This window comes from Zingiber officinale, chromosome 5A (genome assembly GCF_018446385.1).
Source record: "Zingiber officinale cultivar Zhangliang chromosome 5A, Zo_v1.1, whole genome shotgun sequence".
NCBI lineage: Eukaryota > Viridiplantae > Streptophyta > Magnoliopsida > Zingiberales > Zingiberaceae > Zingiber > Zingiber officinale.
The window spans coordinates 11,620,582-11,634,627 of record NC_055994.1 but is presented as its reverse complement, the minus strand read 5'-3'; the positions used below and the strand labels follow the sequence as shown (position 1 = coordinate 11,634,627).

Below are 14,046 nucleotides of genomic sequence, written 5' to 3'. Positions count from 1 at the left end.
TTACATCTTTTATTATTCGACATATTTTGACACCTTATTGTTACTGAGATTATGAGAGTCAATATAAAAGAGGTCATCTTCATTGGCCAGGTATGCTTTACAATATTTTTTTCACTACACGTGCACTACCACACACATATCTACTATTCATTTTCTTCTCTACTCAATTACAGTACTGACTTGAATGTTGGAGTGTCAGCGCTAGAGACCCCCTCCCTAGTTCTTGCTCTAACGTTTCCCTTTGCTCTCTTTACGGTGTGCCAAGGAAGGAGTGCCAAGTGTTGTTTTTTCTTCAACTCAGAGTTCTCCCATTCAATGACAAGGCCACTTGTCCAGCACGCTATCTCCACTAATTTCAGACATGATCAATTTATAATTTTTTATTTTTATAATTAAGAGAATATTTTTAATTATCGATAGTTTACGCGACACTAATGGTGTGTTTGAATCCAGATTATTGTCGATAACTTTCATTATCTAGGTAAGGTTTGTTAGGAGATCGGTGGCTGGCTTGAAGGGGGGTTGGATAGATGACACCCCCAAATCCTCTCTTCCTACAATATGTTAGTTTACACAGCGGAATAATACAAAATAAACAAGCTAAACTAAATACAAAACAAGAAAGGAAATGTAAACCAACACACGTCCGTTTAACGTGGTTTGGAGATGATGCTCCTACTCCACGACTGTCGGTAAGGTAGACGATCCCGATCCGTCGGTGGATGACTCCCCGACAAACTCCGACTAGCTCAAACCTCATTGTGGGTGGAGAAACCTCACCACAACTTTCACAAGAGCTCTTTTAATGCTAGGGCACAGGTAGACTACTAATAGAGATTAACTATCTCTATTTCATCAACCTTAACCAAGCTCTCAAGGCTTGGTTATATAGGTCACAGGTTGGAAAACCCCACCTACTAGTCGACTGCAAAAATCATTAATCGACTGCCCTCTGTGGAAATTCGACCGTTACATCCCAACGGCTCGATACCAGTCGACTGCTAAAACTAATAGTCGACTGATCCACACTGGTCGAGCGAACAGAAGCATTCTGTTCGCTCCTAGTCGACTGCCAATCGACTACATCAGTCGACTGTGGTTTTCACCAGTCGACTGCTACAGTAACTGTTATAATGTTTCTACAGTAATTACTACAGTAAACCCCTAAAGCTAGGATTTTACCCCGAGTATAATCTCTCAACACTCGGACCCTCATCCTTATGACTCACTTGACGCTTCTTTGCAACCTTGACCTCTTGCCTTCAAGCCTACTTCCTCTTGACTCTCGTCCCTCGGATGCACCCAAGATCACGGGTCGTCCCAATGCCATCCTTCGCGTATGCCTCGAAGTCGCTTCCCTCGGGCCTTGTCCTCGCTGCCTTGTCCATAGTCCCTCGGATGCTCCATCCTTCACTAGACCCAAAACCATCAACCTGAGTCAAATGTGTATCCTGCAAACTTGCACAACTCAAATACACATATCAAATACAAGGGTGACCCTAACTTAAACTCTTTGCCCAAACACCAAAACACATGGTCTACGGACCATTGGGATTGCTCCAACATGGTTATCAGTAACAATCTTATTTAGTTTAGAAAATGAGCGATTCCGATGTAATGATATATGTCTGACACGTTAGCAAATGGGGGCATATGACCCGAATGATTTCCTCGGAAAAATAAGTTTTTATTGATTCCGAGGTTAACGGAAATCCAATTGCGACCGATCGTCGAGTGCGAGCAACGATAACAGCTAGTCGTCAGGCTCAAGCAATGACACGGCTGATCGTCAAGCACGAGGGCTAGGGCGGTAAATGAGCTAAACCTTTGTGAACAAGTTATGTGTTTGGCCTAATTAGAGCTTATTTATGTTTGTTCAATATACATAAGATTAATTAAATAAATAAGTTTGAACAACTAGTTTAACTAAAAGAACAAGCTTAAACATATATGTGTTCGGCTCGTTAACATTCGTGAACAATGTTCATAAGCATATTTGTGAATATATTCATGAACAATGTTCATGAACATATTCGTAAATAATATTCGTGAACAATACTTATGAATAACGTTTATAAACAATGTTTGTGAACCATGTTCATCAATAAAATTATTGTCAACTTGAAAAAAATTTCAAAATGAACAAACAAATTTATATTATTAAATTAAATAATTAATCAAACAAACTTAAAATGTAAAAGTTTTAAACAATCAAACAAGCTTGATTGAGAGCTCGATAATATCTGAATCAACCAAGTTCAAATTCATAAAAAAAATCAAGCAAAACTTAAACAATCATTTTAACGACTTCATACATTTTAGACTCAGCTTGAGTTGGCTCGATTACCTTATTAAATAAGCTTGAACATCATAAATCTTGGCTTGGCTTGGCTTGACTTGTTTATAGCCTTAGCGAGGGTGGTGTTGGCTTAACAACGTCGTCGTTCCTTCATGAGGAAGGCTTGCCAAGGGCTGGAGGTGGCAGGTGGCATGACCAATTTTTGAGCGCGAGTGAGGGCGGTGCCAACAATGAAGGGCACACGATCACATGCATGAGGGATAAGGACAACTATTTTTTTTTTAATTTAAATATTTTTATATGAAAAAAATTTTGATCGACCAATCAAGTTCTAGATACGATTGAGATAAACTAAATAAACTGATCTAAAACCTAATAAAATTATCTTTAAAAAATTTCTAAAATAATAAAAAAGTTTAAAATATTATTTGAATATTTATATATATCATCATTAATAATAATAATAATATTATTATTATTATATATTTTATCTTATTAATCTAAATTAGATATTAAAATCTTCAAATAAATAAATATTATTAGATTAAGAATCCAATAATATTCAATTATATTTTATTTCTTATAATTTTAATTATATAATTATTTAATAGTTAGATAATATGATAATTTGAATGGAATGGACGCTAAGAAATATTCAATTAAGGTGCTCTAACTTTGTTTTAAATCATTTGGTCGTTTATTTGACTTTATCTAAGTGGATAATGTATCTATATCAATTTTCCTATTCAAAATATATAATTTAAATAAAAAAAATTATTTTATTAAATTTAAATATTTATTTTTTATTATATCATATATCAATTTTTTATTTTTCTTTTTTTATAATATTTAAGAATGAAATTTATTTTCTAAATTTAGATAAATATGATTTATAAATTTAAATTTTAAAGGATGAATAAAATAATTGATATAAAATTTTTTAATTATTCTATTTAAAGTTTAAAATAATTTTTTTTTAAAAAATAATTGATATGGATGTTTAATATCTTAATTTTTTCTTAGTTGTTGACTGTCACTAATCCGTATAATTTACGACGGTCTACCAGATGCCTGAACACAATCATTTTGTATTTTGTACTATGCTCGAGCATTTGTAATTTGTGGGGGCACAAAAGTAATTTTATTAAGGTGACATGACATCGCCCAAGGTGCGGGGACTCTCTGTTATGGGAAGCAAGATCTACCGGCCATGGCTGCTCGAAGTGTACGGACGCACGGGAGATGGGCGGAGCGGGCCCCTCCGGCCATGAGAGCATCGTCGTGGCTACGCTCTTGCTTTGCTGACGTTTCTGCAGTACCGAAAATATTTCAATTGCATATACTTGGAACTCCAATTTCCACTATTTCAAAAATTTTAATTTTAATTGCGATAACACAATTAAGGACATGTCCAATCCTTAAAATTTTAAATAATTCTTTTTTTTTTATGATTTCAATATACCATATTAATATTATAAAATTTTATTAAAATATTCTTAATGATTAAAGCTTTAAGTGAATATTTTTATAATATAATTTATAATATATAATTATATGATTCGTTGTATATACATCAATTTTAATAAAAAAAATAAATTTAAATTTTTATTATTATTTTTAACTACAAATCTCAAATCCCATATTTATAATGATTTAAAATTTTTTATTTATTTAAAAGCTGACTAGCTCCAGAAATCTGGTCCTTCCTCATCATTACCCGCTTCCTTCCCAGTTTTCGATACAAGTAATCGTGACAAATGACCTTTTTAGGGGGAAAAATGAAAGCTAAATCCTCCTTTCTCTCTTCGCCGTCGCTCTGACCACTGAAGCGGAGTGAGTTGAGAATGATGCCAAACAAGAAACGCAAAAGATGTTCAGTGATCAGGAAGCCACAGTACTTCTTCAAAGTGCTCGTTGGAGACTTCGCGCACCGGCTGGCAAGACGCCTATCTGTTGCACTTCGAGTTTGTTTAATTTGCTCCTCGTCGTGCTGTCTTATTATCGAGCTAGTGTCTTCTGATTCCCCCTCCATTTGATTATTTGCAGGAGATCCCCCAAAATTTCGTGAAGAATATTTCGGACGAGGAGTCCAAAGTGGCCGTCCTTCACGGCCCTGGCGGAGGCAACTGGCAAGTTGAAGTATGTTCTACAGGACAAGAAGCTACGCTATTGCTCGGCCCCGGGTGGCACAGTTTTGTGAAGGACCACTCCCTCGAGGAGTTCCAGTTCTTGGTATTCCGACACAATGGCGAAATGCATTTCACAGTGTTGGTCTTCGGCATGAACGGGTGCGAGAGGACGGATCTGTTTGCAATGAAATCTCCATTGGAAGGTAAGTAAGTGTAACAAGAGTAGAATGTTGAAGAAACACATATAATGCCTACCATCTGTAGTTGTAGGTAACAGTGTCAAAGTTACAACTAAGGATGATCATGAAAGCACAGATGTCGAGATCGAGAAATCAACTAATGTTTCGGCCAGAAGAGTAGTGACAGAAGAAGAAAGATCGAGAGCAGAGAAAGCTGCTAACTCTTTCACCTCTCCGCATCCGTATTGCGTCAAAAGAATGAACGCAAGAAATGTCTACGGGAATGCTTTGTTGGTGAGTTCATCATACACTACAATCATTCTTGTATGATAAAGATCTTGCAAATCAATTCTAAGAACTATACAATCCTACAGAAATGTTGCCATGACTTGTTTTTGGTTGTTGATTCATTCAAAAATGAATGCAGAAGCTCCCTGCTCGTTTTTCTCGTGTTCATTTGCTTTGGACGCGAATGAAGATTGTCCTTACAGACCCAAATGGTAATGCATGGGTGGTCACATTCATTCCGAGTTGGAAGAATGCGGATATTTTTTCCGCAGGGTGGGCAGCCTTTGCCCGCGGCAACAACCTTGAAGAAGGAGATTACTGTGTCTTCGAACTCGTCAAACAGACTGAGATGCAGGTGCACATCTTCAGAGCGACTCAGCGCGTGTTCCCAATCAGTGGGAAGCGAAAGATGGTCGATCCTCGACCTTGAAAGGGAAGAACCTAAACTAATATAGGTTTGTGGTGTTTCTCGAAGGCTCTCTGTCTGTTTAAGTAATTTTTTGTTTGATGATGATGTAAATATCAGTTTAGGATTAAGAAGTTTAAGGTGGGAGATCGAAGATCCTTTTGCCAAAGGACAGCTGAAACTCTTTTATGTAGATATGACTCCTTTTGACTCTTTGTATAGTGACAAGTCCATTTTGTATTATTAGCTGAAAATAATATATTTGTTCACATCATAAGACCGTAAAACTTTGAATGTGGTCCAAAAAAACTCCTCCCAACTCCTTTTCACCCTCTTATTTTGTTTAAACCAACGGCAAACTCAATGTGAATGGATGTTCTTTACAGGCTTTGAACACTCCATTTCATTTCAAATTATGAACTACATATGTTGCCTGACGTAGTCAAGAATTAATGTACTTGCCTTTCCAACTCCTTCCATTCTCCCACCTTTCTTGGCCATGGAGGAAAGAAGACTTTTGAACTAAGGGAATAAAGATTACTTTCCTTGTTTGCATCTCCTACTTCACCACTTAAAACCAAGACAACTCCCTTGTGTTCTACATTCAAGTTTCAGAGATCATTTTCCTTGGTGATTTATCTCAGCTAAAAGATGGGTGTTCTTATGACAATGGCAAAGCATACTAATGCTTTGATTGGGTCAGCAACATCTAATCCTACTTTTATCTCTACAAATTAAGATTGATTTTTGCCATTCAAGTACCTGAAACTGTCCTCCATTATGTGTTTATATCAGCCCGGCAGTGTTGCTGATTTACCCCTTGTAAGTAGCAGTGATTCATGTGACTTTGTTAGTTTTCTTTCACTAGATTTACAAAGACACACGATGGCTCAGATATGCATCGACGCGCGCGATCGAGAGCCCTTCTCCTATCGATGACCAGCAATGGTTGACTTACTGGGTTCTCTATTCACTGATCACGCTGTTTGAGCTCTCATTCTGGAAAGTATTGCAGTGGTAAGAAATTGATCCAGTGGTTCCCAATTGTGGTTTAGTGCTTCATGTTCGGATAATGGAGATATCGAACCTATTGCAGGTTCCCTCTTTGGCCATACATGAAGCTGGTGTTTGGCTTCTGGTTAGTGTTCCCTGCATTCAATGGGGCAGCCTACATCTACGAGAAATACGTCCGGAGTTATGTGAAGCAATATGTCGACTGGAATTATCCTGAGAAGCAGAGGAGACTGATGCAACTGCTGAGTCTCGACGCGCGGAAATCGGTGGAACGGTACATCGATCGATATGGACAAGAAGCTTTCAGAAGGGTCATAGAAAACGTAAGGAATTTTTCAGAATAATTTGGTCTCTTCTATCTGTGAACTTACTTGGAGATCTCTTCCAAATGTAGGCTGAAAAGGAAGCAAGGAGTCATTGAGAAGTACAAGTTCGGAAAGGATTCTGGTTCGACATCTTCATCAAGTCTGGTTTCCATTCATCAGCAATATATACATATGAATATTTCTTGTCGAAATGTGCAGATAAAAGATTGGCTAAATCTCTTCTAATACGCAATGTCAAACGCACCTTGTGTAAAGTAGTCCAAGAGGGATTGATAATGACTTGGGAGATGAAAGTAGTATCTTGGATGTCAATATAAAATTATTTTAAATATATTATATAGTCTAAAAATAATAATTTTATAAGATACCGGAGTGTTAGCTGCTAGATCAATAGGCTTCGTGTCAAATTGGTTTCTCGTCGCATTCAACACCACCGAAATCTCGCCTGAATCTTAATCAAAGCAGTTCGATTTCGTCTCTGTATACATAAAAGAAGCTGACGTAACCACGATTCAGTAAAATGGAAGAGTGCAGGTGAAGGCTCTGTTCGGCGTTTCTATAAATGCCCAGTGTTTCCTTCGCAAGAGCCGCGCCTAGATAATTAGCCGACCATGTCGGAGGAGTTCGAGGAGTCCGACATCCTCTGGCCAGACGGCGACGACGAGGGCGCGACGGCGAAGCCGGCATGGAGCGAGGAACGGCCACCTCGGCGGCAGACACTGGCTCAGAGAGCCCGAGCCAGTCGTTCTGATTGGGCACCTTCGTCAGCTTATCGCAGTAATCACAGCGGCGGCGACGGTGAAGGGAAGAGAAGGAGCACGGGGAGCAGGCCCATAATCCCCCCGCACGTCATCGTCGCGCAGAGGAATCGCGGCGGCGATGGCACGGCGTGCTCGGTGCTCGTCGGCAACGGGAGGAAGCTCGCCGGGTGGGATCTCCGGCGGTTCAGGACGTTCGTTCTGCGGATGACGGGGTACGTGGAGGGAAGTGCCCATAAATAACTCCATGCGAGAAATGATCTTAGTATCAAAAGCGGATTGATTATATGTGATTTATATATAAAGAAAGAGATGAAATTTTATGGAAATAAACGCATGAAATTAAATAACTGGATTGGTTAACTGATTAGCAATGATCATCATTCTGCGAACAGTTCATAATAGCTTGAAAGAGTTCCAAAAGTCTCTCTCATTATTCTGAGTTAATTGCTGCCAAAGTTTGGAGCCTTGGGATCGAAGGAACAGAAGCCTTCAAGTCATGTTCACAGTTAATTACACTTGAATTTTCAACTATAAACAGAAAAATTGTAGAAGGGTGATGAAATGATGGGGCAGATCATATGGGAGTTCAGCAGGCCACGGTAGAAATCAAGTCAATTGGTCAAAAGTCAAATATAGGTGGAAGTTAAAGGGTCCGGATTCTTCCAATTCGCCTGATCGGACTGATCTGATATGGTTCACCAGACTCCTCCGACTCGACTGTCCGACTCCTTCGATGTAGTTCATTAAACTCTTCCGATATGTGGTCACTATACTCCTCTAACTCGATTGTCCAACTCATCCGATGCGGGCCACTAGACTCGTCTGATTAGATCAATCCACTATTCCAACTTGGTTAATCATCGCATCGACTTGGTTAGCAGGTTCGTCAGTTCAGGCATCCTTGATTGGTCCCATATTTTATGCGATTTACTGGACCACTTTCTTTTGAAGAGCTTGGGTAATATCTCCAATTGAAGTATATTCCTTTGGTGAATAGCCAAATCAAACATTTTTGCTTGAATTTAAAAATGCACCTTCTTAATTGGTTAGACATTTAAAAATCTGAGTTCCAAGTTTAACTAATTAATAAATAATTATTTTTAATAAATGATTGATTAAAAATATTAGGATGATAAACTATTTATTGTGAGAATTTCTTAATTTATCCTAATTACTAGTGAGAAATTTTTATAAGATCCAACAAATCACATCTAAAATTAATATGCGTAAATTAAATATCTGATATCATTTTTTTTAAAAAAAAAATTCATTTCCCAATCAAATGTGAAGGATTGTTTTCAAAATAAAATGGATATTTTAATTTATGATACTTGTCATTAAATTAAATGCACTTTATCTTTTATCCTACTTATCGACTAAAATATTAATACTTGTCTTTATGTTGTATACCTTATATTTAGCATGATATTTCATAGTAAATTAACCCAAGTGATAATAAAATTGATTTACGATAGCTAATTAGGCTAACCGTTAAATTGCAAAACCAAAATAGAATAATTATTGTGCAAACATTTAAAGTAAAATAATAATAAATTTAAATGGAGAAAAATACTATAAAAGAAAGTGAAAACTGAGTTTAACCTTAAATCAAGGACTTAACCAAGTTTTTACAAGGCTACTGTATTGTTGTGTATCACCAATAAAAGCTTTCAGTAATTTCTGAGACGACATTATTACACCTTATTGACTTTATTTATTTATTTATTTTTAGTAAATTTATCGATTATGATTTTATTATTAATATATTATTAGTTACATGCGGGCTGCTTAGCGCATTGATGCAACAATATTTTTTTTTTAATAAAGGTAAATTATATTAATGTTTGATTAAAGATTCAAAGGAGCACTTGAAAATTTAAAGACATACATTTGGCACATCCTTTTTATGTTGACATCCATTTTAGATTTTCCAAATCAAATAGATCATACAAGATACATCCACGCTTGGACCGTCTCTAACAAAGCTGTTGCTGTCCCAAAGTTATGCCCAATGTATAGTCAACTTTGAGCCCAGCCTCATAGAGGTTTAATGATGGAACACATGAAGAAAAGGTGATCCACCATCTCGTCTACCCCACTGGCACAATGGATAGGTTTTGTAGTTTATATACAATAATCTGTCCTTGGTGCACCCTTTGCCATTTACGGGTTGTCACATGACAAACTTGTGCTTCAGCATGATGTAAGGCTTCCATACAACTGTTGCCCATGCCTTCCTACTGTCCTACGACCAGAAGAAGTCATATGCAGTACCTCCATGCCATAATTCTAGATCGAACCATGGGCCCAACATCGCCATTGTTTGCTCAGCAAAATTAGCCCCCTGTTGGATTGTTTGATGAATTTGGATTAGTTTCTTTATGGGGGCTATTGAATGATGTCGCTTGTCACCCCCATGTGTCGGTGCGTTGGAGGTATTGGTGGTGAACCACCTCACCTAAAGGAAGTCCTTTCGCTCGATGTTCCACAGGACTTAGATAGCAATATGCAGAATTTTATGTCTTGAGATCACATAATATGTATTCTTGTAGCACCTGAAATTCATTCACTATTCATAATTAAAATAAATTAAAGTAAGTTAAAATAATTAATGGCATAGATAAGGAAGGGATTAATAATTCGGTTAAGCTAGGCTAGTAAAAAAAAGAAGTTAAATTGAATATACTCACATCATGGCAAATTAATTTCATGAATAGAATTTAATTAATATATACATGTGCAATCGATTTAATTATACATGACATGGCTAAGGAGGTGCACGGTTTAAAATTAGCAAACATATGATAATAAAATATTTAATTCGTGAATGAACATTCGTCATAAATAGATTTAATAAATATGGTAATGGATCATTTGATTCATGAAATAAATAAAAAGTAAATTTAATTACGAGCATTTTGAGCCATAAATAGATTTAATAAATATGGTAATGGATTATTTGATTTGGGAATAAATGATTTAGTGATTGGACCAAGTCATAGGCAATAATTATAAAAGAAACAACCCTGAGAGAGGAAGAGGGTGAGGTAGCCGCCGTTGGGAGAGAAGAGTCGCTAGGTGTCGTGGAGTTTGGTCGCAAAGGAAAGAAAAAGAGTACGTTCTTATCACCTTAGTTCAACAATTAATCTATTAAAATAGGATGTTCAAAAGAGAGTTCTAGATTGATTGATTGTTGGAAGGAGAAATAGGTTAGGGTGTTTCGATACTAGTTTGAAAAGAAAAGTTATGCTTTGTTTCTTCTCCGTGGTTGATTGTTTTTTTATGATTCAAACATATTACGAATTATGCCGAATCTATGTTGTAGTATGTGTATGTATTATTTTCCCTTCATGTTGTTTATGCCTTATTCAGAGCACGTTCTAAATCTTTCTTGAGACATGAATTATATTTTATATTATGTGAATATGATATTAGGTGCGAAATATGTTCAACGTAGCATTTTTTTTTTTTAATTTCGATTAAGTTCTTGGCGATTTCTCCTGACCTTTTAACCTCCCCATCTTTTCTCCTTTTATATGGTTTTGGTTGTGGAAATCATGGGGCTTGACATCGACGAAGGGGAGGGAGGGTGCTGTTGCATTTAATTTATGTTGGTTTATTGTGAAATCCTTTACGTGCTTTCCTTTTTGGATATTAACTTTAATCTCATTTACTTGATATCTATCTAGATACTTGAGAGAAGTTCATTTTTCTTAAATTTAAAAGAAATAATATCTAGGAACGAGATAAGTGGGTGACAGTTATATGGGGGATTGGTCTAGCATGTAAGTCTGGTGTAGTTGGTTTAGAAATTAGAATATTTATGCTTATTAAAAACTAGTTTCTTTTGCTGTTTGATTTGAGATGTGGTTATCTGAACTCTATTATCATTGTTGGATTTGATTTAAAGACTAATTGGTGTAAAAGGTTAGATTATTAGTGAAAAAAATCAAGATACGAGTGACATGAAAAAAATAGGAATGTAAGGCTCTAAGGGTTGATTGTGTGCCGAATATTAATGTATCAACCTCCCATATGGCTACTTAAATTCCTCTATAGAACCTTGCTTACCACGATATAACTCTTTAAAGATTAATGTATCTTCGGTGAAAATGTCATGGAAATTTGGAAAGCGATCAAAAATAAACTATAACACATGGGGTTAAGCCATGCATTAGTTCAATTCCTTCCTATAGAGCATGTGATACCATCAAATCACCCATATATGGATATTTAATTTCCTCTACAGAACATTGTGTATCATGATATAAAGATTAAATGTACCTACTATGATAATATCATGCAAATTGGGAAGGAGATCAATGCTAAGTTATATCATGTTGATTTCAGTCATGTTTTGTGTTAGTGAATATGCATGTTAGAGATTTATGAGAATTATGTATGTATGTATGTATGATGTTATTAAGAAAAAAAAAATGTTTTCTTATGAGGAATGTGATTTGTCTGTGGCCAATCTATATTTATGTATGGGTTGAGTTATGAACCGGGGGTCTACGCCCAGGGAGCTTACCCAATTATGTATGAGTTGAGTTATGAACCAGGGACCTATACTCGGAGAGCTTACCCAATTATGTATGGGTTGAGTTATGAATCCGGGACCTCTGCCAGGGAGCTTGCCAAATTATGTATGGATAGTGGGTTCATTCCGAGGTTCAAATTCCTATCAACCTAGCGCTAGGATATATGTTTGATCAAACAGTTATGCTATGTGGCCACTTTCACATTGTTATTAGAATATTTTTCCTTATGTTTACGACATGCAAGCTTTCGACCTACATCTCTTTCCTTGTCTAACCTAAATTAGTGGATTTGATTATTGGCTATTATAGTTTGAACGTATTGGTCTTTAGACTCATTAGATTATTTAATACAGGAGGCAAGACCAATGAGACAAGAGGGTTTGACAATCAAGCAAGCTCAGAATGTTGGATCGAAAAGAGTTTAGATATCTCCACAATGGTATGATATTGTCCACTTTGGGCCTAAACTCTCATGGCTTTGCTCTTGGGCTATTCTCAAAAGGCCTCATGCCAATGAAGATATCTTTCTCTTTATAAACTCATGATCTTTCCCATGTGTTTTCAATGTGGGACTATATTTGCAACCTTTGCAACACCAACAATTCCCCCCTCAAACAAAGGACCACAGGCTTCCTATATCCGATCCTCGACCCACTAGGTCTTCCTGCCCCTTGGTCCACCTGACCTACTAGGACTTCCTTACCTAGCCGCAACTAGGACTTCCTGCCTAGTGTCTGGTCCTCTTGATCCGAACATAGGAGCCCCCACTTTCTTTGTTCGAGGTCAATATTGTACCCACATGGCTCAATCAGACCATAGCTCTTGTGCACAGTCGACGGTTAAACCTTTTGGCAGTCCATGCTCTGATACCAATTGTTGGATTAAAAAGAATTTAGATATCTCCACAATGGTATGATATTGTCCACTTTGGGCCCAGACCCTCATGACTTTGCTCTTGGGCTCTCCCCAAAAGGCCTCATGCTAATGAAGATATCTTTCTCTTTATAAACTCATGATCTTTCTCATATGTTTTCAATGTTGGACTATATTTACAACCTTTGCAACACTAACAATGATGTAATAAAGGATTTAGTCCAAGAAATTTTCTTTAAGAACTACTAGTTGTTTATGACTTGGTCGACCTTGCTGGGATATTCATGGACATTTTTATTTTTAGAAATTAAATAAATAATAAATAAAAAAAAATATACACTAAAGAGGAAAAGGCGTTTCGATTTAAAGTAGATTAGAGATATTACAGTTGGTATCAGAGCAAAGGTCCTGAAAGGGTTGTGTCTGCTGTCGATTCTGGGAAGCTCGAGAAAATCAAGCCTCAAGTCTATAAGTTCATACTTTGTATTTCATATGTCGGTAGTTAAATGCTCTTCTTTTGAATACTAAATTAGGAAAATTGATAAGGTATGCCTAAGTAGGATGGATTCGAATGCATGTTGGTTACGTGTTGTAATGGATTGTATACAGATATGCCTCCTAGACATTACGCCAATAGAACCCCAGAGATCCGGGAGGAGGAGAGACGTGGGGAGGCACCACCTTCGTCACCTCCGCCTCCACCTCCATAGGCTCTATCCGATCACGAGCAGATACTTGCGAGGATGAATCAATTCTTCGCACTATTTACTGGGCCTGATGTTGAGTTGGGCTGTAGGGCAAAGTCGGAAGTGGTCTATGAGAGATTTCGTAATATGGGCCCGAAGGACTTCACAGGGACTATTGATCCTATGGAGGCAGAGAACTGGATCAAGTCCATCAAGGTCATCTTCCGATTCATGGCATTGGAAGATGCTGATATAGTAAGGTGTGATATTTACCTTTTGAAGGATGATGCTCTGTTATGGTGGGAAGGAGCATTCCTATCCATCGATCCAAATACACTTTCTTGGGAGGGCTTCAAGGAGGTGTTCTACTCTAAATAATTCACCGAGGATGTATGTTCAAAGTTGACTCGAGAATTCATGACGTTAAGGCAGGGCAACCACTCAGTTGCCGAGTTTGTCCGAGAGTTTGATCGGGGGTGTCACTTTGTGCCCTTGATAGCTAATAATCCCAAAGAGAAACTGAGGTACTTCATTGATGGCTTGC

The 14,046-nt window shown here is 37.2% G+C and overlaps 3 protein-coding genes across 5 annotated transcripts; all 3 read left to right on the top strand.

Annotated features, from left to right (window-relative positions):
- The first annotated feature begins 4,060 nt into the window (after nt 1-4,060).
- Nucleotides 4,061-5,575, top strand: LOC121982623 (B3 domain-containing protein Os01g0723500-like). 2 transcript variants are annotated; one of them, XM_042535763.1, is made up of 4 exons: nt 4,061-4,236; nt 4,346-4,631; nt 4,699-4,901; nt 5,035-5,575. In XM_042535763.1, the coding sequence occupies exons 1-4, from the start codon at nt 4,144-4,146 to the stop codon at nt 5,323-5,325; spliced, it is 873 nt and encodes a 290-aa protein (XP_042391697.1). In that variant the 5' UTR covers nt 4,061-4,143; the 3' UTR covers nt 5,326-5,575. The 2 variants fall into 2 exon arrangements, with proteins under 2 accessions (XP_042391697.1, XP_042391695.1); XM_042535761.1 differs by having other exon boundaries at nt 4,693-4,901.
- A 328-nt stretch (nt 5,576-5,903) lies between these two features.
- LOC121982622 (HVA22-like protein f) lies at nt 5,904-6,940 on the top strand. 2 transcript variants are annotated; one of them, XM_042535760.1, is made up of 6 exons: nt 5,913-5,999; nt 6,097-6,123; nt 6,196-6,318; nt 6,398-6,638; nt 6,710-6,762; nt 6,840-6,940. In XM_042535760.1, the coding sequence occupies exons 1-5, from the start codon at nt 5,953-5,955 to the stop codon at nt 6,734-6,736; spliced, it is 465 nt and encodes a 154-aa protein (XP_042391694.1). In that variant the 5' UTR covers nt 5,913-5,952; the 3' UTR covers nt 6,737-6,762; nt 6,840-6,940. The 2 variants fall into 2 exon arrangements, with proteins under 2 accessions (XP_042391693.1, XP_042391694.1); XM_042535759.1 differs by having other exon boundaries at nt 5,904-5,999; nt 6,710-6,940.
- A 312-nt stretch (nt 6,941-7,252) lies between these two features.
- Nucleotides 7,253-13,526, top strand: LOC121979426. The gene is made up of 2 exons (XM_042531418.1): nt 7,253-7,628; nt 13,426-13,526. Exons 1-2 carry the CDS (start codon nt 7,253-7,255, stop codon nt 13,524-13,526), a joined length of 477 nt encoding a protein of 158 aa, XP_042387352.1.
- The last annotated feature ends 520 nt before the right edge of the window (nt 13,527-14,046 follow it).

What these genes read in the sequence shown, in the direction of transcription:
- LOC121979426 (XM_042531418.1), top strand. Translation starts at nt 7,253, where the DNA reads ATGTCGGAGGAGTTCGAGGAGTCCGACATCCTCTGGCCAGACGGCGAC. An exon ending in GACGGGGTACGTGGAGGGAA is followed by an intron (nt 7,629 to 13,425) that starts GTGCCCATAAAT and finishes GATTGTATACAG; the next exon opens with ATATGCCTCCTAGACATTAC.
- LOC121982623 (XM_042535761.1), top strand. Translation starts at nt 4,144, where the DNA reads ATGATGCCAAACAAGAAACGCAAAAGATGTTCAGTGATCAGGAAGCCA. An exon ending in AATGAAATCTCCATTGGAAG is followed by an intron (nt 4,632 to 4,692) that starts GTAAGTAAGTGT and finishes TACCATCTGTAG; the next exon opens with TTGTAGGTAACAGTGTCAAA. An exon ending in TCTACGGGAATGCTTTGTTG is followed by an intron (nt 4,902 to 5,034) that starts GTGAGTTCATCA and finishes AAATGAATGCAG; the next exon opens with AAGCTCCCTGCTCGTTTTTC.
- LOC121982622 (XM_042535759.1), top strand. Translation starts at nt 5,953, where the DNA reads ATGGGTGTTCTTATGACAATGGCAAAGCATACTAATGCTTTGATTGG. An exon ending in GTGTTGCTGATTTACCCCTT is followed by an intron (nt 6,124 to 6,195) that starts GTAAGTAGCAGT and finishes ACGATGGCTCAG; the next exon opens with ATATGCATCGACGCGCGCGA. An exon ending in TCAGAAGGGTCATAGAAAAC is followed by an intron (nt 6,639 to 6,709) that starts GTAAGGAATTTT and finishes TTCCAAATGTAG; the next exon opens with GCTGAAAAGGAAGCAAGGAG.